The sequence below is a fragment of the Podarcis filfolensis genome (genome assembly GCF_964270895.1).
Source record: "Podarcis filfolensis genome assembly, chromosome: Z".
Classification (NCBI taxonomy): domain Eukaryota; kingdom Metazoa; phylum Chordata; class Lepidosauria; order Squamata; family Lacertidae; genus Podarcis; species Podarcis filfolensis.
This window is the reverse complement of record NC_139617.1, coordinates 4,678,794-4,704,362: the sequence shown is the minus strand read 5'-3', so window position 1 is coordinate 4,704,362 and position 25,569 is coordinate 4,678,794. Positions and strand designations below refer to the sequence as shown.

At 45.6% G+C, this 25,569-nt stretch overlaps 1 protein-coding gene across 1 annotated transcript; it reads right to left on the bottom strand.

Moving 5' to 3' along the window:
* Window positions 1-18,637: 18,637 nt before the first annotated feature.
* On the bottom strand, window positions 18,638-25,262 carry ZIC3 (Zic family member 3). Its single transcript, XM_083595610.1, has 3 exons — window positions 22,984-25,262; window positions 21,294-21,457; window positions 18,638-19,933 (listed from the first exon to the last, which is right to left on the bottom strand). Exons 1-3 carry the CDS (start codon window positions 24,191-24,193, stop codon window positions 19,748-19,750), a joined length of 1,560 nt encoding a protein of 519 aa, XP_083451736.1. The 5' UTR covers window positions 24,194-25,262; the 3' UTR covers window positions 18,638-19,747.
* Between the last annotated feature and the right edge of the window lie 307 nt (window positions 25,263-25,569).

Here is a 25,569-nt window from a genome sequence, read left to right as displayed (position 1 = left end):
CATGCATGATTACCTAGAACACAAACCCCCATGCAAACAGGGAGTTGCTGTTTATAGTATAATAATTAGCTACTAAACTTGGTGGGCCCCCGCCATACATTATTGTTGGGCCTCCAACTCCCATCAGCCCCAGCCAGCATGGTAAATGGCCAGAGATGATGGGAGTTGTGGTTCAACTTCTGGAGGATACCATGCTGAGGAAAAGCCAAGTTTCTTCAGGGCTAAGTAGCAAATTCTGCCTATCAAGTTACCCTTTTCAAAACATACTAGACATCTGAGTTTGCTATCAGGGAAACAAAGAGTATGCAAGGTGAAGTATGCAAGTAGTGGATATTTGACAACCTTCGCTTCTGGTCACTACAGCCAACAAGAGTTGTAGGTCAAAACACTGGGAGGGCACCAGGTTGGTGAAGATGGTGCTAGAAGTCAATAGATCAACTGCTAATAGGCTGTTGCCTTTAAATGAAGAGCAGTATTTAAAAAAAAAATACTAAAGAAAAGAACCAGCACGGTGTTCTGTTTCCTGAATGCTTGGCGAATGCCCTGAACGAGGCAATTCGCAATGAGATAGCAAGAGCGAAGGCGTCAAGACCTTGGTGATAAACTTGCATGAAGGACTGATTGGAGGAGGATGCTGCAGAGCCTATCTTTAGAACCTATTTTAAACATTTGGCTGAGTAAAGGTAGGGTGGGGAAATGGTTAGGGTGCAGCAGAGATGGAAGCGTTGTCAACAAGCTCCTGATTGCAACATATGGCATGTTATGATGACTCTAATTTGGAAGAGCTGCCATCAGCATTTCCACTTCCCCAAAACTCAGCCACGTGGGGTGACTGAGCTGCCGTTTCTCCCCTTGAGACTTAGGGGTGTGGGAGCAGCAGGGACTGTGCCCCCTCCCTGCCCAAAGTGGTTGGCTTCCCCCATGGAGCCCAGACATTTGCCCAATAGGAAAGGTCTCCTACATGGCCCATCCTGCATGTCAGAGGAACCATCTCAGAGAGAGCAGGAAGCCACAGTCCTGGTGTGTGCCCTTGCGAATGCCAGTATAATATCAGGGAGGAACGCATATTATAGCCCTTTTAAGCCAAACTACTTCAGAACACAGGTCAGGCTTTAGGTAACTCAGTGCTCCCAACTATAAAGAACCCCTTGCCAACAGACAACAATTCTGGCCTAGGCTGTTCTCTTGATGTGCTGGCTGGCGATGCACAGGTATCATTTATATTTTATATGGTGGCCCATTTCACTTAGATATTTGGCAGACAAAGCAGATTTATTCTGGAATGGTATAGCTCCAGGAGCTATACCATATGGTGTTTCTGCACTTGGTGGTGGGCTGGAAGAACAACTCAATGGTGTTCTATACCCATGAATTTTAATAAGATGACATATTGTTGTATGGGGGGGTGGACCCTTGAGCTCTTTTCAGACAACACAGTTTGAATTACAGTCATGTACAATGCTGCTCGGGGACGCGGGTGGCGCTGTGGGTAAAACCTCAGTGCCTAGGACTTGCCGATTGCATGGTCGGCGGTTCGAATCCCCGTGGCGGGGTGAGCTCCCGTCTTTCGGTCCCAGCTCCTGCCCACCTAGCAGTTTGAAAGCACCCCTAAGTGCAAGTAGATAAATAGGTACCGCTTTATAGCGGGAAGGTAAACGGCGTTTCCGTGCGCTGCGCTGGTGCTGGCTCGCCAGAGCAGCTTCGTCACGCTGGCCACGTGACCCGGAAGTGTCTCCGGACAGCGCTGGCCCCCGGCCTCTTAAGTGAGATGGGCGCACAACCCTAGAGTTGGACACGACTGGCCCGTACGGGCAGGGGTGCCTTTACCTTTACAATGCTGCTCAAAGGATCTTTTTGAATAGCCCAGTCTTCTCCAACCAGGCACTCTCCAGATGTTTTGAACTACAACTCTCATGGGCCCTGCCAGTCCAGCAAAGAGCTAGGAATGATGGCAGTTGTACTCTAAAACATCTGGATGGCACCATGTGAGCTACAGCTACCCCTGTATTTACCTATCAAGAAACAGCTGCAGCCATCCTGTGATAATTTCACACTTTAGATTGGGTGGTGGATTCACATGTGCATCTCCAACGCATGGCTTTTCAGACAATTGGTGGCTGGAAGTTGAAAATGAGGAGTGACTTCAGTGAGAACAGGATTGTGCATGAGGAGACTTTTCAACCTTCCATCTGTGGTGTTAGATCTACAACTATCTGCAAATTGTGCTACTGAGGTTCTATTCTATTCTACAGTGGTACCTCAGGTTAAGAACTTAATTCGTTCTGGAGGTCCGTTCTTAACCTGAAACTGTTCTTATCTGAGGTACCACTTTAGCTAATGGGGGCTCCCACTGCTGCCACGCCGCCACTGCGTGATTTCTGTTCTCATCCTGAAGCAAAGTTCTTAACCCAAGGTACTATTTCTGGGTTAGCAGAGTCTGTAACCTGAAGCGTCTGTAACCTGAAGCGTATGTAACCCAAGGTACCACTGTATTCTATTCTATTCCATTCTGTTCCGTTCCGTTCCATTCCATTCATTATTTGTGGAACAGTCTCGCTTGGGAGGCTGTGGGTTCTCCTTCCTTGGAGGTTTTTAAGCAGAGGTTGGGTGGCCACCTGTCATGGATGCTTGAGCTGAAATTCCTGCATTGCAGGGGGTTGGACTAGATGACCCTCGGGGTCACTTCCAACTCTACAATTCTATGATTATATTAAAAACACCCATTTCTTCTACCAAAAATGCTCAGTGTGGCATATATGACCCTCACAACAACCCTGTGAAGTAGGTTAGGCTGAGAGTAAAGTTTTAAGGCAGAGTACAGATATGAATCTGGGTCTCCCTCGTTAAATCCTATCACTCTAAACCATGATGGGGAACCTTTGTCAGCCTGAGGGCCACATTTCCTTCCTGACAACCTTCTGAGGGCCACATTGTGGCAGAAGGAAAGGCAAAAGGACATGGGGCAATGAATGTAAATGTTACCTTTCTACAGCAGCCAAGTTTTGATGCATACTCACACACCCAGCTCTGTCCTCCATGTAGGCACACAAGAGATTGTTATCAGAGTTGAAGGGCACATTTCCATCCAGGCAAAAACACTCGAAGAAAAGCCAGTGAGGAGTGTGGGCTGGGGAGAGTTGGGGTGAGTGGGGGGGGATGTGGTCTGGAGAGAGTCTGAATGGTCGTATAGGAGGTCGTATAGGAGGCTCCCTTCAGTCCCTAGGCAGCAGCTCCTCATCACTGCTCTAAATGTTACGTCAAATATTGTGAACCCTATGGAATAATACCAACAAAGCTCAGGTGTCCCATTTGCCCCCAGTGTGCAGATTATGCCCAGTCACTGCTGACAAAGTCATTATTTCCCAGTAGCAAGGTTTCAGATAGAGATAAGGTGATGGGGAGCAGAAGCACCCTACTTTTTACACAACAGGAGGAATGTAGTTGAAAAGCCATCATCACAAAGTGAGCATTTTAAGCTCTTGTTGCATCTTCCTCATAGCTCCCTCTCCCTCTCTCTCTCTCTTACTAAGATAACTGCATTCTGCCGACAGCTATTAACATTCCTGGAAATGAAAATGTTCGCAGTAAGATAATGAAAAACAGACACTTAGTAACAGTTTCATTTTGCATGTTTAAATATTCATAACTCTCTTCATAAAACCACATGTTTGCTCTCCTTAATGCTCAGGCAATTGTGTTTATGAAATGTCATATTTCTTGTACGCCTTTTCATTACGTCGTTTGCATTCAGTAGAGCACAACTTACACAAAACACTGAAGCTTTTGCTTTTATGCAAAAAGATTGGTCAAGATTGAGAACCAAAAATTATCAAACCTGTTGACAGGTGCAGGGAGACAGCCTGTCCATCTCAGTACAATAAAAACATTCACCAACATAGCTTTCACTTCAGACTTTGTAGGGGACATCAATAGAGATGTTCAGTGCATTTAACAAGGCATTGTGCTGTTAGAAAAGCATTTTCATTTCTTGGAAGGCAAGCAGATCTATAAAGCAATCTTAACATTAAAGTGAATAGTCCACAAGATTTCTCTCCCCCACTGGGAGAGGGAGAGGTAGAATCCCTTCCTTCTCCACCCCCTCCTGAACATATGTTGAAGATGGGATGGTCTCTGATTTGGCACAGGGTCAATAGACCTGATCCAGGGGCCACAAATCAGCAGCATGGAGTGGATTAGGGTGCACAGCCTTTCTGTCACTGGTAAACAGAAACCTTCTGTCTCATCCCTCCCCTATCCCAACTTAGCAATGGCCAAATAGATATACCGGTAACTCCAGTGGAGATCCCTCTGTGTGTGCACATGAGCGTGCCCACCTGCAATTTCTGGCATCTGCGTCTGCGCAGATGTGAATTCCGGTGCTGCAAAAGCGAGTCTCTGTGCTGGTTTAGCGCAGTGCGTGGGGACTCGCTGAGCGGGCAGCTCGGTTCGGGGTGGCTCATGGGCCAGTTAAACGACCCCCGTGGGCCGCTTGTGGCCCATGGGCCTTAGATTGCTGACCCCTGCCCTAAGTCCTTGTATTGCACCCCTCTCTGCCTACTGAGACGGGCCCTTCTCCTTCCATAGGGCTAGACTTTCTGCCATCAGGACCACAAAGGCAAATACTAAAAAAAATGTGCAGAGCTCCTGAGACACCCCATTCTTGTGACAGAGATTGTAGCTTGGGGCTGGAACACATGCTTTTCATGAAGAAGGTCTCAGATTCATTCCCTGGCATCCCCAGCCAAAATATTCTGTTAGCAGGTAATGGAGATGGCTCCCTCTCTGCATGAAACCCTGGAGAGCTGCTGTCATTATTCAAAGCAAACAGTATTGGACAGAGCAGGAAGGCGGTCTGCCCTGGTTGAAGGCAGGTTCCTAAGCTGCCTGCCTATCACCATACTGAAGTTCAGGTTTATGCCTCCCCTATATCTCACCAGGTGGCAAGATATGACAGAAGTGTACATACATGGCCTGGAGAAAGTGAACAGGGAATACTGTTTGCTAGAAACTGCAGTAGGAAACAGTGCTGTTGCACTCAGGTCCTACTTGCAGGTTCTTCCCATCAAGACATCTGGTTGGCCCCTGTGAGACCAGGCTGCCAGGTTAGATGGGCTCCTCTTATGTCCTTATAACTCATTTTTGCTGTATTTGAATTTGATTGGGGTGCATTGGCAGTATTCTGTCTCACTTCCAGTCACCATGATTTAGGAGGGAGATTGACAACCTGAAGCATGTCCAGAGGAGAATGACCAGGATAGTGAGGAATCTGGAAACCAGGTCCTATGAGGAGCAGTTGAAAGAGCTGGGTATGTTTACCCTGGAGAAGAGAAGAAGAGAAAGAGATTACGGTGGTCATCAAATATCAAAAGGATTGTCACAGAAAAAAGTGTTCTCCGTAGCACCAGAGGACAGGAGTAGAACCATCTAAAATTCAAGGACAAGACCATCTAAAATTAAAGGACACAGACCTAAAGTCAATGGGTCTACTATGAGTAGAACTTGGTTGGATTCAACCTCATTGGGTAGAAGCTGTGGGCAAGGAGATTTCTGCTAAGGTAACCCCTGGGAACTATAGTAAATTAAGAGTTCTGGGAATTGGAACACTGAGGGGTAAACTAATATTCCCAGGATTCTTTGGAGGAATGTATGGTGAATAGGACTGGCCCTACAGTGAGGCAATGTGAGGCAGCTTCATATACCTTGAGGGAGGGTGCTGTCTTGTCCTTTCCCATGGGCAGCAAATTGTCTTGAGCCAGCCCTGATGACGCATGCATACACAACCTGAAGTTCAAGCAAAGTGGAATCAGGATAAAGTGAACCAGAAAACGGTCACAAAGCTGAAAAAGGGGAAATCTTCTCAAACACACACCAATTTGGCATGGTGAAATTCAAAGTTTTCATTAAAAAATAAGTGAGTGCTAGCCTCCCAGAAAACATCTGTCGCCTTCTAGAAGAGGGTGGGATGTTTTTAATGTGTTTCTTTTCCCCCCTCTTCGTTTTGATGTATCTATGGGGGGGCTTTCTGGTTGGTTGGTTGGTTGGTTGGTTGGTTGTTGCTTTGGATTGCACTAGGCAAGATAAAGCAACTAACAAATTCAAATAATAATAATAATAATAAATTAAATTCAAGGGAAAAGGAATGTGGAAACTCTGTCCCCAAAGAGCATCCCACAGTCTAGGTGCCACCCTAGACCCTCTCATATCTCATGATATCATCCTTTTCAACAGAGTAAGATCAGCTATTCTGCTGCAAGTCATCAAGAGCTGAGCAAGCAAACCATCAATTATATCTTTCTCCAATTCAGTCCCCTCCAACTATTATTTTTTATAATAATAGTTATTATCAAACTCCAACTCCCATCAACCCCATCCAGCACCCAGGCTTATGGGAAGTGCAGTCTAAAACAACTGGAAAGAACCCAGTTGCCAACTGGTTAGTCTATTGCATACATGGGAGCATCAGCTTTTGGCAACCTTCCTGCTTAGACATTGTAAAAATATTATTTGAAGGTTGTTTTATGTGGGAGAGGGAGGATGCAACTGCATAAAAGTTAAAAACAGTACACTTATTTATTTATTTATTCAGTTTATTTATTCAGCTTATATACCGCCCAAAGATCTCAAGACGGTGTACAACATTAAGAACATGTTTTATGGAGCATGACAATAAAAAAAACAATACAAAGCATAATAATAGACAACATAATGATAAAATAATCATAATAACAGTCCCTTCTCCTCTCTCTCTCTGTTTCTCTCTCTCTCACACACACACACACACCTTTAACAGGCCATAGATTATTTAATGGCCAAAGTCCTGGTTTAAGAGAAGTGTTTTTGCCTGGTGCCTAAAGGCATGTAATGGTGGCGCCAGGTGAGCCTCTCTGGGGACAGCATTCCACAAACAGTGAGCCACCATGGAAAAAGGTTGTTTTTGTGTTGCCACCCTCCAAACCTCTCGGGGAATGGGGGCCTACAGAATGGCTTCAGGTGACAAGCACAGATTGTAGACCTAGCAGGGGCGTAGTGAGGGGGCCAGGAGGGCCATAGCCCAGGCACACAATTTTGAGGGGCCACGAACCAGGCGTCCCCATGTAGGGATCCCTCTTCCACCCTGCCTGCTGCCAGGGGCCTCTGGGCCCCATAGCCTAGCCTGGCCTCCACATCCCTGGCCCACTTGCTGAATGGCCACCTAGCCAGCATTGGGGGGGTGCGCTCTCCAAGGGCCGCATCAGCCAGCCAGGTTCCCCACTGTGCGGGCAAGCAGGTGGTGCATCGCAGTGTCATGAACTCTCCATGTCCCATGCCCACCTAGTGGCAACAGCAGCCAGGGCTGGGCTGAGCTGGCGCAGCAGATTTTCCTCACTCTCCGTGCCATGCCCTGGGAGCCGGCAAAGGACGCAACACCACTGAGACCTAGGCTTCAACCCTAAAACAATAAAAAAATGCTTGATACAGAAGTAAGTCCTGCTAAAAAGAGAGGGTGAATGCTAAGGCTCATAGTGGGTTTAAAATAGCCCCGCATTTAAAGCATCATTATACTGCTTTAAACTGCTTTAAAGAATCCTGGGAATTATAGTTTAAGAGAGAGTTGTTAGGAAAGCCCCGTGCCTCTCACAGAGCTACAGTTCCCAGAATTTCCTGGGAAGAGGGATTGACTGTTAAGCCACTCTGGGAAGTGAAGCTCTTTGAGGGGAATAGGGGTCTCCCAACACTGCTTAGTGATCTTAAACTACATTTCCCAGGATGCTGTTAAAACGGTATCATTGTATTTTAAATGTGTGGTGCAGACGGGGCCTTAGTGTGGAGCAAACAATCAATCATACAGCTCTACTGGAGCTGAGTGGTTAGAACATTAAGAAAAGCCTACTGGATCAGGCCAATGGTCCATCTAGTCCAGCATCCTGTTCTCACAGTGGCCAACCAGATGCCTATGGGAAACATGCAAGCAGGACCCGAGCCCTAGAGAACTCTGCTGTCCTACAGTTTCCAGCAACAGGCTTTCAGAAGCATTGCTGCTTCCTGCCCATCGTGGCTAGTAGTCATTGATGGCCTTATCCTCAATTATTTAGCTTAGCACAGCCTCCCCCAACCTGCTGCCTTCCAAATGCTTTGGACTGCAACTTCTTTCATTCCTGACCATCAAGCATGCTGGCTGAAGGTTTAGGGAGATGTAGTCCAAATCATGTGATTGGAGAAGGCTGGTTCAGTGCAAGTTGCTGAGCATTTCTAGAAGGTGGTGGAATTTTTTTTAGAAGTAAGGAAATCAAAATTCAGAACCAATAGATTTCAGTGTAGACAAATTATGTATTCAATACAGTTCTCTTGTCATCATTCTGGCAGAAGAGAAACTTGAAAGTTTTTTCCTAAACCTAAAGGTTAATGGAAATGGATAGATTCCACCACAAATAGCATGTCACTTTTTAGGGTAAAGCAATCCTGAGCTAATATGCTGCATCCAGCTTATATCTGAACCTAATAGTAACCCAGTCATATGTCCACATATATGTAAATTACTTCCTAGGATTTCATGAAGTCAGCTGATCATCCTAATTCCAAAAGGATTATAAAATGCCTCTTACTCCAAGCAACACGTGCTATTCTATTGCAAGAGCAACAGTTATAATTTGCCTTGGATTAAAATGTGTTTGTTCAAAATAATCAAAGCAAGAATTACTAACTAGGTTCTTCAGCTGCACCCCTCTCAGAAAAGTCGGTGGGGGGGTTGCTTTGGAGGGGGAAAAAGCAAGCAAGATCCACTTTGGGTTTACAAGCTAGATATTGCTTGTACTCTGTTTATTTGGATGCCAGTGGACTGGATGAAAACCAGTCCAATGCCAAGAGTGAAACATCACAATACAGTAATGTAAAAATCTTCTTCATTCAAATTAGTTACCAGCATTCACATTATGGAGATAGATACTTGAATACCCTTTACCTAGAAGTAAGCCTCACGGAACTTAATGGGACTTACAGCCATGTATAGTCTAGGACTGTGCTGTGGATGTGCCATTTATACCAGTTTACATTAACATTGTAATATTGGGGTATATGAGGTATTAGGGAATGACTAGTACCTTTGGTGGGGGCACATTATGCTCCTTCTGGGGTAGTTTGTCCACTGTGGATAGGAAGGGAGCCCATCTAGGAGAAGGAAAATTCTGACCCTAAATCTCCCTTGCCTTGTGGGATATCTTCAGAAGAAGAAAAGGCTAAGGAGTAAACCCTTCACAAATCCAGAGTGGAGTCCCTAAGATGGTTAGATGGCACCTTGTATGCCTCCTTCTAGCAACTCCTGCAACCAAGCTGATGCCAAACATATTGCTCTGCTTTCCTTTGGACCACATCAAGAGGAGGGTATTGTCATTTGGGCAATCCAGGACCTCCTCCATACATACTGCCCAGGCTTGCACCCTGGGGTGGTCACTTCGGTGCTGTAAACACAGCAGTTCGGCTTCATCCCCATAGGTGTATCTATCTCAAGACAGGTAGATGCCAACAGCAACATTAACATGGTCTGTTCTACTATTCCAGCATTTTCTATCAGAAGGACTATTGCACAGATACCAAAAAAGAAGGTTGTTTATTAGCTCAAGCTGGTCCTCTTTTCTTCTGGATTAATTAACCTGTTACCCCTGGCTTTGTACTAGAACTAAGATGAATATTTTAAAAAGCAAATTTGCATCTCAAATAGCAGATTAAAACATACTTCAACATTCACTAAGAAGACAGGCAGGGGTGCTGAAATAAAGGCAGCCATGTCTTCCATTTTGTCTTAATTTGGTCTTTGGCCTCCTTTGAACAAAGCCAGTTTGCAACCTTCTCCCACAGAGCCAGCACAGCCAGGAGGCAGGTGAGGCCCAGACCAGCTCATCCTTTTCACCACTGCAACCTGCTTCTTCACCCACCTCTCACTCTGACACAAAGAACAGAGGTGGTGCGAAAGAGCAGCAGTAGAAACCACTGCCTGCTTGCTCCTTGGCTCTCTGACTGACAAGCTGCAATAATGGCAGTAAAGAGAAATGTTTCTCACCCTCTTTCATCATACTAGAACTTGGGGGCATTCAATGAAGCTGAATGCTGGAATATTTAGAACACTGGTGGGGAGATAAAATAGTTAAAACCATGGAATTCTCTTGCAGAAGAGGCCACCAAATCACCAACTTAGATGGTTTTGAAAGAGAATCAGGCAAATTCATTTAGCATACAGCAAAATCAGTATCTTACTAGCTATGAAGTTTATGATTTCCCCTCTACTATTGGAAGCAGTATGTCTCTGAATACTAGTTTCTGGAAATTGCAGGTATGGAGAATGCTGTTGTGCACATGTTCTGTTTGTGGGATTTCCAAAACATGTCTGGTTGGCTACTGTCAGAACAGAATGCTGGACTGGATGGGCCCTGGTCTGATCCAGCAGAGCGTTCTTATTAGAATATAAGGACAATAGACTCACTGAGTGGGGGTGGGGACTACAGACCATGTCTCACTTAAATGCCCTCTAATACCTGGAGTCAATAATCACAGTGGATAATCAATAGTGGATGAAGAATAGAAGTTACACCATAGGTCCTTCCAGCTCTGTATTGTCTATGCTGACCAAAAGCTCTAGGATTTCAGAGCTGTAATCTTCCTCAGTCCCATCTGGAAATGCCAGTGATTGAATTTTGCACCGTATACACATTAATAAGACAAATCACAGTGTGTTATATGCCCAAAGAGTAGGTTCCCCAGCGGTGTAGCTAGCCGCTCAGGTGCCTGGTGCAGGGGCATGTCCTGCACCCATGGGGGCAGGGCAAGCCTCTCCCACAGTTAGAGCCTCTGCCCGGCTGAGGGAGAGGCAGTAAGCAGACACAAGTCCCACGCTGCCATTTCAGGCAGCGTGGAACCTGCAGACTCCTAAGCCCCCATGTCACTCCTAAAAAGTTTCATGAGCCCATTTAAAAAAGAAAAAAACCACCTTATTTTGTCACACACACCCCCTTAGTGATGACACCTGGGGTGGGCTGCACCCTCCTTCCTCCGCCACTGGGTGCCCCAAGAGACACAAAAACCTTGAGAAGGGCACATACATTTCCATAAAACCACACAGAGCAGCTCTCCAATTCAGATATTTGTTCTGCATAGCAATGCACTCTCAAACATAGCTGTTGTATATTGTCTGGAACAGACAAATCCTGGTCTACAAAACTCCATCATGCAGTTCTCCACCCACCTTTGTCACTCTCTGGCCCTGCTCACTCCTGGCATCAAGCCCACAAGGAAATGCAGACCTCAGTCTGAGAAAAGGATTGTCCACCCCTGCCTTTGTCTAACAGAAGCCCTTCAATTCTAGCCAAGTGGAGGCTTCAAATTGTTCAGAAACTTTGCACATGCTCCAAGGCAGCAGCCCCAACCCAGCAATAGGCATTGAAATCAATGGGCATTTATGCATTCTCAGCTCTGTTCCTTTCTTAAAATGCTCACTCCCGACAACGGTCCCTTTGTATGATTATGATTCTAGGGCTGAATCCTGATTTCTGGCTGAAATTAAGATGCCTGGCATAGAGTTCCACAAAATGCATCCAGAAGGTCCCCCCTCGGTCAACCCGCTTCCCACAGCGTTGCTGATCGGTCTGGCTCCTGCTGCTTTCTCCTGGCTCTCTGCCAAAAAAGAGAAAGCAGCTGCTTTGGGGAGGCCATAGACAGCAACCACAACAACTTCCCCCCTCTCTCTCTCCTGCGCCGCACTCCACAGGGTATCCCCCCCCCTCCGAAAAATCTTCCGCCATTTGGCTTGAGACTTTGCAAGACCCAGCAATCTCTCTCCACAGTAAGCAGCTTCGTGTACTTATGATGACCTAGGACACCAAAACTGAGCCTTTGAAAATTGCTTTTAAAGGGGACAGAGCTGGGGGGGGGGGGCTTCTCTCTTCCACACACAGACACACTCCTGGCAATGTAGTCTGCAAGTTGGAATTCTGAATCAGTCTCCTCTGGTTAAATTTTTGCTGTATGAAACAAATAAAGTTGTTGGCTCTCAAAACCATTGCCATATTTCTAATCATCAGTGACTTAAGCAGGGCAAAATGAGAAGAAACTGCAGGTCTTCCAGATTTATGGAGGAAGGGGTTGCTGGCGATGCGTCTCTCTGTGTGTCCAGCTATGGTATTTTCCTGTTGCGTGCAGGAGAGAGGTGAGTTATATTGGGTGCCCGTGGCTTTTAAGCCCTTGTCTATCTATAAATAAGCTGTCTTAGCAGAATCCTGAAAGCAACTTGTAGTGGAATGAAAATACAAGCCAATCCAGGCAGCCACTAATGGCAAAGGGCAGGTGTAGGGGTAGTGATAGGGTTGCCAGCTTTTTCAGCAGGACCTGCAGCTGCATCTTTAAAAGCAGCTCAAGGGACCAATATTCCCAAGGCATCCTGTTTCTCTCACCATGCTGTGAAAAGCCTTCCTTACTGGTTTCTGTACTGCGAAAGGCACAATAGCTGTGTTGAGCTGGTTTCCCCTCCATGGCAGCTGCTAAGAAGATAGATGCAATCTCATTTTGGGCCAAAGTTAAGGTGTGCACCGTGCAATTTAGCAAGGCACCTTTGCAAGTATAAACATGCACAAAGACAGGTGGGTGAGGCTGGCAGCCTATATCTTAGCCTCCCCCAACCTGAGGCTTTGGACAACCACCACCATCCACTAGAGCCAGCACAAGAGAGAGCTACATCCCATGGATTTCAACTGAGCTTACTTCCACATTAAAGTATGTGATCCATTGCACTTTAAAATCACAATCCTCTTTGCAAAAAATGCCCAATTCTGTGTTTCCTAGGAAATAAGCACCACTTGTTTTGATGGGATATACTTCTGAGTAAGTGGCCAGAGGCACACTTACTTCAATGCATGGAATCGAAATGCAGAGCTTTCTCTCTGAGTAAACATAAATAGGCTAGGCCAGGCTGCTAAGGCTGCTATCCAATTCAGGTTCACCAGGCAGAGAGTAAAGTTCCATTTAACTCAGTGGGACTGACTTCTCTGATTCAGGGCTACAGAGAGACAAGAGTGATAGTGGTATTGTACTGGGATCAGATAAATTTAGTTATGTGTGTATTTCTCTTACTCTATTGCATACCCATACAAAGGCCATCAATGAAGGCGGGATTATTCCATCTATTTCAGACTATTGCTAAGGAATACCTACACTTCTGGACAATTGGCTGTTCAATAAATGACAATCCTTATAGTATTGATATATATGCTTATTGTGGATCTTAACACACAAAGGATGACCAGTATGCACCAGATGTGCATGCCAAATGCCATAGCCCTTTGCTAAATGAAATAAAGGATATCTGACCTGGGATTGGAATATTGCACTAATACAAGATATTTAAGAAAAAGCTACACCACAAAAACATACTTTCAAAATGCACTAGAATTCTTTAATATATCTGCCCTGGCAATTTAGGCTACAGTCCTATATCATACACACAATTACCTGGGAGCAGGCTACATAGATTACACCTAGTAAGGCATCCATAAGGTTGTACTGTTAACATTGGACATACCTAAGAGCAGATCTTGTCCAATGCAAACCTAGGCATGTTTACTTAGAAGTAAATCACACTGAGCTCAGTGGGACTTACTTCTAGGTAAGTGAGAATAGGATTGCAACCTAAGCCTTGCTGTAAAGCTTCCAACACACACAGAAATATTTTTCAACATTCATCCAAATATGAAAGGGTACTCTCTTGCTTCCGTACACTAATTTTATAGCCCCCACCAAGCCAATTTTTCATGGAACCGTCAAAGAATTTAGGAGGAATGTAGTATGGGGGGGAACCCTTTCAACCTTTAATTTTCCCATCACTTCATATTTCTCTACTTCCTGAGCAAGGTCTCCACCTCCAGAATGGAACACAAACATGGATGAGCCTGAAAATCTCATTCACAGAGACAGGCAAGTATCAGTAGCACCTTTTCCTGGACTCTGCATATTGCACCATCCATCCAAGTGCCTCATCCCCACTTGCAACACAAAGGAATCCAAAGGAAGAGACTCAAGTACTAGTCTCCTCATGCAGATTTCTGGCCATGCAACAATCAACTGGGGATGGGGAAGGAAATGAGGGATGGTGCGATATACATGAGCATGCCCACAGGCCACAGAATGCACCAAACTAATAAGTAAACCAGCTTTCATGAGAAAAGTGGTGCGGTTCAGATCTATTGAAATAAAGGCTGCACTCTTGTGAGTAAACCCCATTGAAAAGTGGGGTGTGTGCTTCTGAGTAAATATGCATTGGATTATACATTGGCTAGCATTTTATCCAATAACCCCAAGAGCGTTGTTGACAGTAACCCTTAAACATCTACGCTGTTGCTATGGCCATATTTAAGAACAGGAAGCATTAACAACAAGACATAATAACGTAACAGTAGACTGTCAAAAATAATTGTATATCAATGACAAAACATACACAGTTTTCATATTTATAATATCAGGCCCAATCTATCCAAAGGGATGCCTTTTTAAATCCCACTGATTTTTAGCTGAAGAATTGCACACAGGTGCTTAAAGTGTAATCCTCTCTACATGTCTACTCAAAAGTATGTCTTACTGTGTTGCAAAGCTCTTACTGCCAGGGATTTGGGTACAGAATTGTAGTCTATTGAGTTGCAAATGCTATGAATGCTGACATGAGAGTAAGTCCCACTTAAATTAGTGAGACTTTAACTTCTACATCATTATGCTCAGAACCACCCTGATTTGTTGAAATAAACCAATCTTCCAGATGTTGTTGGACTCTAAATCCCATCAGTTCCTGCCAGTGTGGCCAATGGTCAGGGATTATGGGAGTTGTAGTCCAACAAATACCTGGAGGGCCACAGGTTCCTCATCCCTGAATTAAATATTTGATTTCTTTGTGTGAAATGTTGTCAGAAACCAGAAAATAAAACCATAACGGTAATCCTAAACAATAAATAGGTGGAGGAAGGGTTCCATATCATGGGATTCAGATTAACAGACCGTCCACTGCAACCAGTTAGCAATTTTATAGCCAATTCCTCCCCCAGGAAAAAAAATCCTCCAGGGAGGCTATGTTCATAAAAAGTCTCACCTTTTTAAGATTTTTCCCTTATCCAAATGCAGAGTTACTTCCTGAACTGCAAAACTGTTAATAATAATTTTAAAAATCCTACATGGTGATCAGGTCCACAGGGAGTAATTTCCTCCTGGTCTGTTCTGCACATAGCAAAGGAAATACTTTCACAGCAAGCCCGCAAAGAAATGCTGCAGAAAAAAATATATTATATACTAATAAAAAAATAATTACTTATTTTATGTATGTGCTTAAACAAATGGGGAACGAGAGAAATAAATTGGAAAGAAAAGATTAAAAGGGCAAAATTCTCCATTTCAAAGAGGCAAACTTCCAATCTCTCTGTCTGTCTGTCTGTATCCTCTGTAGATCCAGCCTGTGAGGCTTCACTACAAAAGGTCACAGTGATGCCACTTGCTACCTAGTACCTATATTTACTCAGAAGTCCCACTGGCTTCAGTGGTGCCTCCTCAGCTCAGCATGGCCACACTTCCAAACATACTGGTTGCAGTGTAAGGCTATTCCCAAGGAGCAAGCCCCACTGAGTTGGATGGACGGGGACTTACCTCTGAGCCAACATGCTCAGTACAAGAGTGTTGCAGCGCAATGCTAGGCATTTCTACTCAGAAGCAAGCACTACTGTATTCCATAGGACTTGGATTGCAGCCTCACATCACCAGCCCATGCCTGTCTACTCAAGAGATAAGTACATAGGAAGGAAACCCTGCCTTACTACCAATGTGGTGTCTGGGTGGAGACCAGGGTTCAGATGCCAGGTCAGCCATGAAGCATTCAGGGTGACCTTGGGGCAGCCCCCCCCCCATTGGAACCCTACCTGGCTGGGTTGTTGTGAGGATTGAAAAACGAGGAAGGGGAGAGCAGCAAGCAGGTGGGGTGTATGGAAATAAATAAATCCAATCAATTAACTGACTAGAGAGTAGGCCCCATTCTGCACAGCAAGACGGACTTCTGAGTAAAGATTCTGATTATTAGGCTGTCACTGAACAAAAATAAAAGCTGCTCCATAATTATTCCTCACCCCATCTCCCTTGCCTGGCCGAGGGCTTGAACTGCGGAATGGGCCTTTGGCTGCGCAGGCCAGGAGGTTTTCCTCATTGCCAAGTTCAGACTGAGGTACAGGGGCCGCTCGGGGCAACCTACCCCCAAGCCAACTGGGTCCGCAAAGTGAAGTGTGTGTTGTGGGGGCGGGAAGAGTGGGTGGACGTCACTTTCTGAGTTGCCTCTGCGAAGGTGGCGGGTCAGGGTGGGAAGCCTAGTCTCCCCATCCTTATTAACAATCTTCCCTTCCTTTGACTGAACTAACACACACACCCCTCCCCGTGAGAAGCATCCAAACACCACCGTTGCCTGGAGCAGGGGGAAAAACAGCCAAAGTGGCTGGGAGGGAGGGAGGGTCTATTCTCGCCCTCCCGGTCACCTCCCTCTCTCTCCTCCACCCTCCCCCCCCCCCCCCCACGCCTTCAAGAGAACAGGCTTGGAAGCAGATTACTGTATTCCCTAGACTCAACGGCTCTTGTCTCTACACACGAACGTCTTTGGAATCGGAATATTCCAGGATATTCCGCCAAGATATTCACACACACACACACCTCCTTTCAAAGAAAAAAAGAAAAGCCCGGTCGTTTAATCCGAAGCGGCCTTGATTCGGTTTGTTCCGACGGTTCCCAGCGAGTAAAAGCCAACGCTAAAATCATTAAGACTCTAGTTCATAAAAGCAGTCCAGAATTGAGTCCCTTGTTGTATTCTGTGTAGCCACGGATTCCCCACGTGCCCTCAGGTTTCTGTGCAAAACCGCTTCGGTTTCCCCCCTAGAGCTGGATCCGGCTATACAAAAGCGCGAATGGTTTGTTTGTTTGTGTTTAAAAAAAAAAGCCATGCCGGCAAGGAAATCCGATTTAATGCGTGGTCGGGAGATTTGCGGGTTCAAAAATAAAATAAAATTGCAGGCCTGGTCTCTGGCAGCCAGCGGGGCTAGCTTTTGAAACTCGGAGAAAAGTTTTTTTAAAAACTTTCAGCGCAAGCGAGAGGCCTCCCGGAGACTGCAATGACCAACTGAGATCAATTGAGCCAGAAAATTAGCCTACAAGCCAATTTCATTCATTTGACTCCCAAGAATCCTCAACGGGCTAAAATCAAGAGGCTTCTAATTAGCACTAGCTTCTTTGTAATTTTTCTATCTCCAAAACAACAAAATCCCTTTCTCAAAACCCATGTGTTTGTTTCCTGGATACCATGTGTTTGTTTCCTGGATACCTTATATTCAAAGGGGGGGGGGAGTTGAAGCCAGGTGCAAATGTCCTTAGTCCTCTTGACTGATTATTTAGGCATCAATACTACCATGCATTTTCAGAACACATATTTCTGATATCACAACGCTAGAGGAACATGACCTAAAGCCCAGATGAACATGGATTATATTTGACCAACCAACAGATGGAAGACACCTAGTGAGACCCTTTCCACCAAGTGTATTTAGCAATAAATCAATAGAAATACTGTACTACAAAGAGGCCCTAATTTTTTTGCGCACATTTTCCTCAACCCCCTACACACGCACACATGCACACACTCACAATATAGCTGCCAACTATGGATGCAGCCATGCATAGCCCCCACTTCCCCTTCTATGACATTTTAGCTTTTATTATCAATATTCTTTACAATGCTGTATAATAATGGAATGCTTCAAAGTGCAACATATTTTTTTAAAAAAAAATAAACAATAATTCACATTCTGTGCTCAGTTAATAGAGAACCACATCAACCATTACCAACTTGAGAGTAAGTCCCACTGAAAAATTAAAGAGCCTTGCTTCCTGTTAATTTAGTTTAGGACACAGAATAAGACATGAAAACTAGCTAGATAGGCAGGCAGGCAGGCAGAATATTAATATGGGACTGTGAAATTAATTTGGGAGTGTATTTTTGTTCACATTCACCAAAGACACACATAAAGCATATTTCCCATAGGCACCCATAATTCAGAAAACTAATTCCGTTTACCTTTTGGTGTTTACATGTGTCTGTCAAGGCAGATTTAGAGCCTCTGGCTCCTCCCTTCTTCGTTTGAAGTTCAAGATGTCCAGGCCACTAAGTGAATTGTGAACCCCATGTGTGGTGGAGGAGATTCCAAGAAACCATTATAAGACATTTGCAGTGAGGACAGGCAGGTCATCATCTAAACAGGGGTGGGAGCGGGGAGACACACACACACACACACACACACACAACCCTCTTTCTTCCCTCCGACCCACCCGTGGTGAGAAAGAACCAAACACCATAAACCTTTCAAGCAGGGGTGGAAGGGAGGCAGGGGTGGTCAGCATTTCACATAAATAAAGGAAAATTGGAAGTGAGGTTATGAGATCTAGCAAATTGGGAAGCATTTTACAAAATGGAAGACACACCCCTTGCTTCTTTTTAGATTTGCTTTGTGCAGCTGTGAGCCCCCCCCCCCCAAAGGCAGAAATTTTGAAAAAGGGTTGGGGGAGGAAAAAGATAGAAGGAAAACATTGGAAAGAAATGGATTCTACTGTGTTATTTCCAAAACAATAAACTTTTAATGCTAAAGCAGTTATATAACCAAAAAGCTGTACAGAGTTTGTCTGGATTTTGTTTGTTTGTTAGAAAACAAAATTTCTTCTTTTTTTGTGGGGTTTTTGTTTTGTTTTTTTTTCCTCATAAATATGTTTCCGTTTCCGGCACTTCTCTCAATAATTAAATTACAATTGATAAATATGGCATCATGGATATGTATTTACAAAAAAAAGTTATTACAAAAAGGCAACTGTTTATACTAAACCGCCATGAGCTGAGTGAAATTAAGATTACATTTCCCCCTCCTGAAAAACATACTGAAGAACACCCCTGGCCCATTCTCAAATCAGATGAAATACATTCACAAGTGTAATGTTTTAGAGAGTGAGAAAAAGGTAGGAGAAAAAGAGACAGAAAGACAGAGAAAGAGAGAGAGAAAGAAAGATTTCAAGACAATACAGGACTTTGGCAAGTTTTAAGACTGTGGTTGTTGTTTTTTCTTATTATTTTTAATAATCACAACTAAGGCCAAGGGGAAAAGTCAGTTTTCTGTTTTTCAAAATCCAACCCCTCCAAAAGAGAGAGAGAGAGAGAGAGAGAGGAGGGGGTATATATCTATTGGAAGTTAAATCATAAAGTGTAAAAGTCAGTTCGTTGTTTTTCAACATCCCACCCCAAAAAGGAGTGGGTATATATCTATTGGAAGTATATATTTACAAAAGGCAAGAATGTTGGGAAATAAAGGGAGTGGTATTGAAAGGTGAGTTGGAAGAGGGATTTAAAAAAAGAAAAAAAAGAAATAACCATCAATGCAGAAAAATCCTGAGAAAAATAGAGACAAAGTCCAGCCTCCGGCTTTTGGATAGGGTTAAAAAAAAAAATCACACCCTTGCCACCACTTGTTTGTTGTTGTTGCTGCTGCTGCTACTGTAGTTGTTCCTCCTTCATTTTTATTTTATTTTTATTTTATTTTTTGTCCTGCAAACTCCAATGACAGGCCAAAGATGAATCCGGTGTCCTTTGATGTCAACAGGAATGCTTTTGGTACAGTCTGGTTAGTCTGGGTTTTGTTGTTGATTTTGTGGGGGAGGAGAGGAGTTGAATTTGTCCTCATCAGACATACCACTCATTAAAGTTGGGGGGCAGTTCTTGGTTGTGGCTGGGGTTGGCGGCCTGAACAGCTGCTGGTGGTGGTTTGCTGGAGTCCTTGCTGCTGGCAGCCACAACGGCTGGTGGGGTGGAGGACTCGTAGCCAGAACTAGCCGCCGGAGAGGATTCCGACCCTTGGCTCTCATGGACCTGAAAAAAGAAGGCAGAGACAATTGCCACAAGTCCAAGAGCAAGGAACTCTCTTCTTTTTTGCCAGTGGACAGAAGGGGAGAGTTGATTTACAGTGAGCCACCAATCAGTGTACACACACACACACACACACAATTCATTATCTACCTATTTGTTTATTTTTAGAAAATTACTGGATAAGTGGAAAATATGGCCATCCTGCCAAGCTGATCCCATAATTAAATATGGGATGGAAAGGGTAAATTCTGGAAGAAATCCTCAACAACAACACCTTCTATAAAAACAGAAACAGGATAGCACATTATTAGATGAGCACACTATACTGGAAATCAGAGCACTGTTTTATACCTAGTGGCTTCAAGCACTACTGTTCGCTATAAGTGATTTTTAAAAAAGATTTTATATTTCAGGAGCAGATTATATATGTATATGCACTTAATATTTTAAATATGTGTGGATGGATATCAGATGACTCTGCACTCCGTTCCAACCCCCCACACTCTCACAAACTCAGCGGCCAAATTTACTCATTCATAAACCAGGACTGGAAGCTTAGCAACGATACATGATGAAATGTTATTTAACAAGGGAGAACAAACCAGGCACTTGAGACCAACTGCTCCTTGTGCAAGACAGCCCCCTCTCTGGCCAAGCCAAAGCCTTTTGAAAATTACAAAATAAAAAATAAAAATTTAAAAACAGCATGCGCAATTCGTTTTATTTTCATTTCACTGAGGCAATCATTACTTGAAAGCCCAGGGAAGAGCGTTCTACTTTTTCACCAGCAGAATAGCCAGGGTTCTTTTCAATATGGAAATGTATCAGATTGGAAGGTTATACACACAGAAAAACACTCCATGGGTGTATATGTCCAGACACACAAAATCAGCATATGGGCATAAGATTATGCATAAAATATACATACATGTATAACTATATAGATTGATACATGTGTAATTAATTACATACATAATATAAAGGCACATGAAGGCACGTGCATATATAGTTCCAATTACATAAGCAGATGGGCAAACATAAATAACTATAGAACTATATTATGTATTTTGTACACATGTATAATATAAATAGGTATGCATTCAGGAATAATACAGATGCTCTCAAACACACAAATTAATAAATTAATAAATAATTGATTAATTGATAAGCATATATAACTATAAACCACACACACGTGGCTTTTATTTATATCTATAAAAACAGAAACAGAAATACAGATGCGTCTGTAAACATTCACTCTATATGCCCACACACTACATGAGAGCAGGGGAAGAGGGTGGTCAGATCTCACCAAATTAAGGGAGCCATGGCAAAAGCAAGGTCCCCAGGAGGAATCCTTTACCTTCATGTGCTTCCTTAAGGAGCTGGGGTGGGTGTAGGACTTGTCGCAGACTTTGCAGATGTATGGCTTGTCTGATGTGTGGACGTGCATGTGCTTCTTTCGGTCGCTGCTGTTTGCAAAACGCCGGTCACAGCCTTCAAACTCACACTTAAAGGGCTTCTCTCCTGCAAGTAAAAAATAATAAATAACCAGAGATTGGGCCACTTGTTTCGTAAAGAAGAGACACAGTAGTAGGATGGAGGTACAGAATGGTTTAGGGCTTTCCCACTAACTCCCCACTCCCTTTCTCTCTTATCACACACAAGCACACCTTTTCTGCCTACAGCAAAACTTTCTTCTTTTTCTTTGCAGCTTTTGGGCTCCCTGCTGCTCCTCTGCCTGAACTCTCCCGCTCTTTGTACACAGACAGGTTTCTGAATTTTAATTTTTTTTAAAGTAGGAGAGAGCAAGGAGGAGCCAAGGGCTCTGGGCTGGTGAAGGGACACCAGACAGTTCTGAGACAACAGAGTTTTGAAACTTTGCAGTTCAATTAAAGGGCCCCTTTGTAGCTTTTAATTTCTGCCTTTGAAATGCTACGGGCTTTCCTTAAGCTGACTGTTAAAAATGAGATGAGAATTGGATGCTTAGATTATTTGGGGCAGGAAGAAAAGGAGGGGAGGGGAGAGAGAGAAAGCGGAGAAGAAAACTCGCCTGAAGATAAATTGTGGAGATCCAGACAGTTTTATAAGATGTACTCAAGAAGGCAATAATGTGTGTTGGATTGCTGTTTCCGTCTAATTCTACGCTAGTTTTTTTGTAGAGGACAGAACCGTTTATTTCTCTTTTTTCCATGCTTTTTTTTTAAAAAAAAGAATGCTTTGGACAAAAAGTATCAGTGATTTAATTAGAAGATGTGCCAATCAAGGCATTAAGAGAGCGGGCGAGAGCGGAAGTAACCGAAAATTAGATTGCATTAGCATTTGTATGGTTTCCTCAACAGGATGTCTGAGGAGAGCTCAGTCTCTTTCTCTTTCTCTTTCTCGCAAAAAGCAACACACACAGCTCCAATGATTTTTGTTTCCCTCGCATTACACCCAGAGGGAGAGAACTCCATGAGAGGGACGAATGCGGGGGGGGGGGGCGTGTACAGGGGTGGCTAAAGAGTTGCAGATGAAAAGAAGGCTTCGGAAATATCATCTTCAGAAGTAAAAAGAAAGTTAAAAAAAAAATCAGTCAGGAATTATTTCTCTTCTCGTTTGAAATCGACAAGGAACCTTCGTGAAACTGACTTTCACCGCGTAGGGGTGAAAAGAGTATTTTAAACGCCTAAACAGAAATAGGCAAAAGCAAACCACTCGCTTTATATAGTTTCAGATTATTTCTACCCCACCCTCCCCAAGCTCTGATCCTTCAGACCTCCAGAGCCATATAGAGCAACCTTTTGGCGCGCTCTGCTTTTTTTCAAAAAAATCTCTACCCAGAACAAAACCAAAATTATTAAAAATAAGAATCTGGGGTTTTAATTTTGTTGTCTTCTGCTCAGGATTATTGCTGGTTAGATAGATGCATACAACTGTATTGGTGGGTATATATTGTTGGATATATATATATATATATATATATATATATATATACACACACACACACACATATATATATATATATACATACATGTCCAAGGGTGGTGTGCCAAGGGTGTGCCTCGCCTTACCTGTGTGCGTCCTCTTGTGGATCTTGAGGTTCTCCGACCTGGCGAAGATCTTCCCGCAGCCGGGAAAGGGACACGGGAAGGGCTTCTCGCCGGTGTGCACGCGGATGTGGTTGACGAGTTTATATTTCGCTTTGAAGGACTTGCCCTCGCGGGGACATTCCTCCCAGTAGCAGATGTGGTTGTTCTGCTCAGGGCCTCCGACGTGCTCCATGGTGACGTGGGTGACCAGTTCGTGCATGGTGCTGAAAGTCCGGTCGCAGCTCTTTTTGGGTCGGCTCAGCGGCGGCTGGTGAGGCTGCTGTTGCTGATGCGGAGGAGCTGGAGGCTGCGACAGCTCCTCGATCCATTTGCAGGAGAGCTCCTGTTTGATGGGCTGCCGCATGTAGCGGAAAAAGGCTCCCGCGCCGTGGTGGTGGTGACGGTGGTGAGCCGCGGCGGCGGCGGCCGCCACGTTCATGCCCCCCATGTTCACATTCATGGGGCTGTAGTTGTGGAACTGAGCCGGGCCCCCATAAGGGTCCGCGCGGGGGCTGGAGACTCCTCGGTACGTCTCCGGCCTCCCGAAAAAGTCCCCCCGCAAGCCCAGGTGCATCTGCCCGTTCTCCACGTGCCCGGTCGGGGAGGTGTGGCTGGGGTTCTGATCGTGCAAACTCGGGAACAGCAAGTAGCCGCCAGGGCTGTCCGGGATGCCCGGAGGAGCGTGGAGCCCGCTGGGCGCATTGCCGCCGAAGAGGCCGTGCTGAGCTGCAGCCGCAGCCGCAGCCGCAGCCGCGGATCCCCCTCCTCCGCCACCGCCGCCGCCGGCAGGGGAATCCCCGAGCGCGGATCCCCCGCGGTTGCGGAAGAGAAAGTCCCGCGTGGAGTTGAAAGCGGCCGCGGCGGCTGCGGCGGCGTAAGAGGAAGGCACCTGGCCGGCGTGGTGAGGGTGAGGCGGGTGCGGAGGGTGGCGGTGATGGTGGTGGTGATGGTGCGGGTAGCCCGACGCTTGCGGCGTGAAAGCAGAGCCTTGTCCCGACGCCAGCTCGTGGGGCGCTGGGCTTATTTTAAAGGACGAGTCCCCGAAGGGGTGGTTGAGCCCCATGGCCGCAGCGGCGGCGGCGGCGGCAGCGGCATCGCGGTTCGCCACGTCGTGCGGGTGGTGGCACGGCGCTCCGAAGCCCCCGACTCCCAGCGCGGGGAACTGAGGCCCGCCGTCTAACAACATGGTCATAGTCCGCCTTGAGAGATGCAGCAGAAGCAGAAGGAAGAGGAACCGCGGGGAAGATGAAGAGGACGAGGCGGCCCCACGACGGCGATCTCCTCCCGCGTCTCCTTTTCGCCCCCTTTCCTGCCCCCCTCCCCAACTTCCAAATAACAACAACACGAGCTCTCCAAAGCTTTCGATCTCCCCCTTCTCTCTCTCTCTCTCCCCTCCCCACTACTAGCTCAGCCCCACACAATGGAGAGACAGGCAGGAGGGCTCGCGCGCCAGCACCACGAATGCCGCATTCACACGCGCTCCAAACCTTTCACAAATAAGTGGGTGGGGGGGTTGGAGAGAAGAAGAGAGGGGGGTAGAGAAAACAACAACTGAACAACACCCGCTCCCCAAAAAACAGTCCCCCCCAAACCCCACCCACTAGCCCTAAAGGGCTACGAACGGAGGCACCCCCTCTGTTCCCCCCCACAGACTCGCACACACAACCCCTGGGGGGATCCCCGCTGCCTCTTTCCCCTCCTGCCTTCCAGGAGGGCGCCCTCCACTCCAACTGAGCGACGTCCTTGCACTGGCTAAAGTCAGGCGCTCCTCCCTTCCTAACACATATGGAGAGGGGGGGAGAAAGAAAAAAGAGAGGGAGAGGAAGGGCGAGGGACGCTGAGAGGGAGAATACCCAACTCCGAGAGGCAGCTTCCCTGCCAGCCAATGAGGAACCGCCTGGCTAGCCGTCACCTGACCCCCAGCTGGCCTGCCCATTGGACCAAACCCGCCTGATTGACAGCGTTTAACATTGAATATGGCAGCTGCATTTAAGCCCTGCGCTCTGATTGGCCCGGCTGGGTTTAGTGAGGCGCAGGTAAGGTTAAAGGGTGTCCGCCAACCCCCAAATGTTTTGTTTACTGGAGATGCAACGGGGGGCTTTTGCGGGGGAGCAGAGAAGAGGGCTTGGGGGTGGAGATGATGGTCCTGGGTTTAGGGGCAAATTACTTGTGCATCATTCTTACCCAGCCCAAAGCTGAAAGGGAGGGGGAGAAAGGATGACGCTCTGCGTGTATAGTCCGATTCCATCAACCGCTGCGCCGTAATATTTAGGAAGAAAATTCCAAATCCTTTGAAGCTGTCCCTGCATTGCCCCCACCACGCGCATTTGCCCCTTATAGGACTCCCTTTGCTTCCCTTCAGCCCTCACCATTTCCGTTTGTTTTCTGTAACAATTCCTCGAAAGCACTGTAGCAACACACTTCTCTTGAAAAATAAAATAAAATAATAACAAGAAAAGTCTTTAAAGAAAAGGAGGGGAGGAAAACCGGAGTGGGAGTGGGGGGAGAGATGAACTTACAGAGATGAAAAACTTAAAAGACAGGGCAAGAGGCTTCCGAAGACGTCAG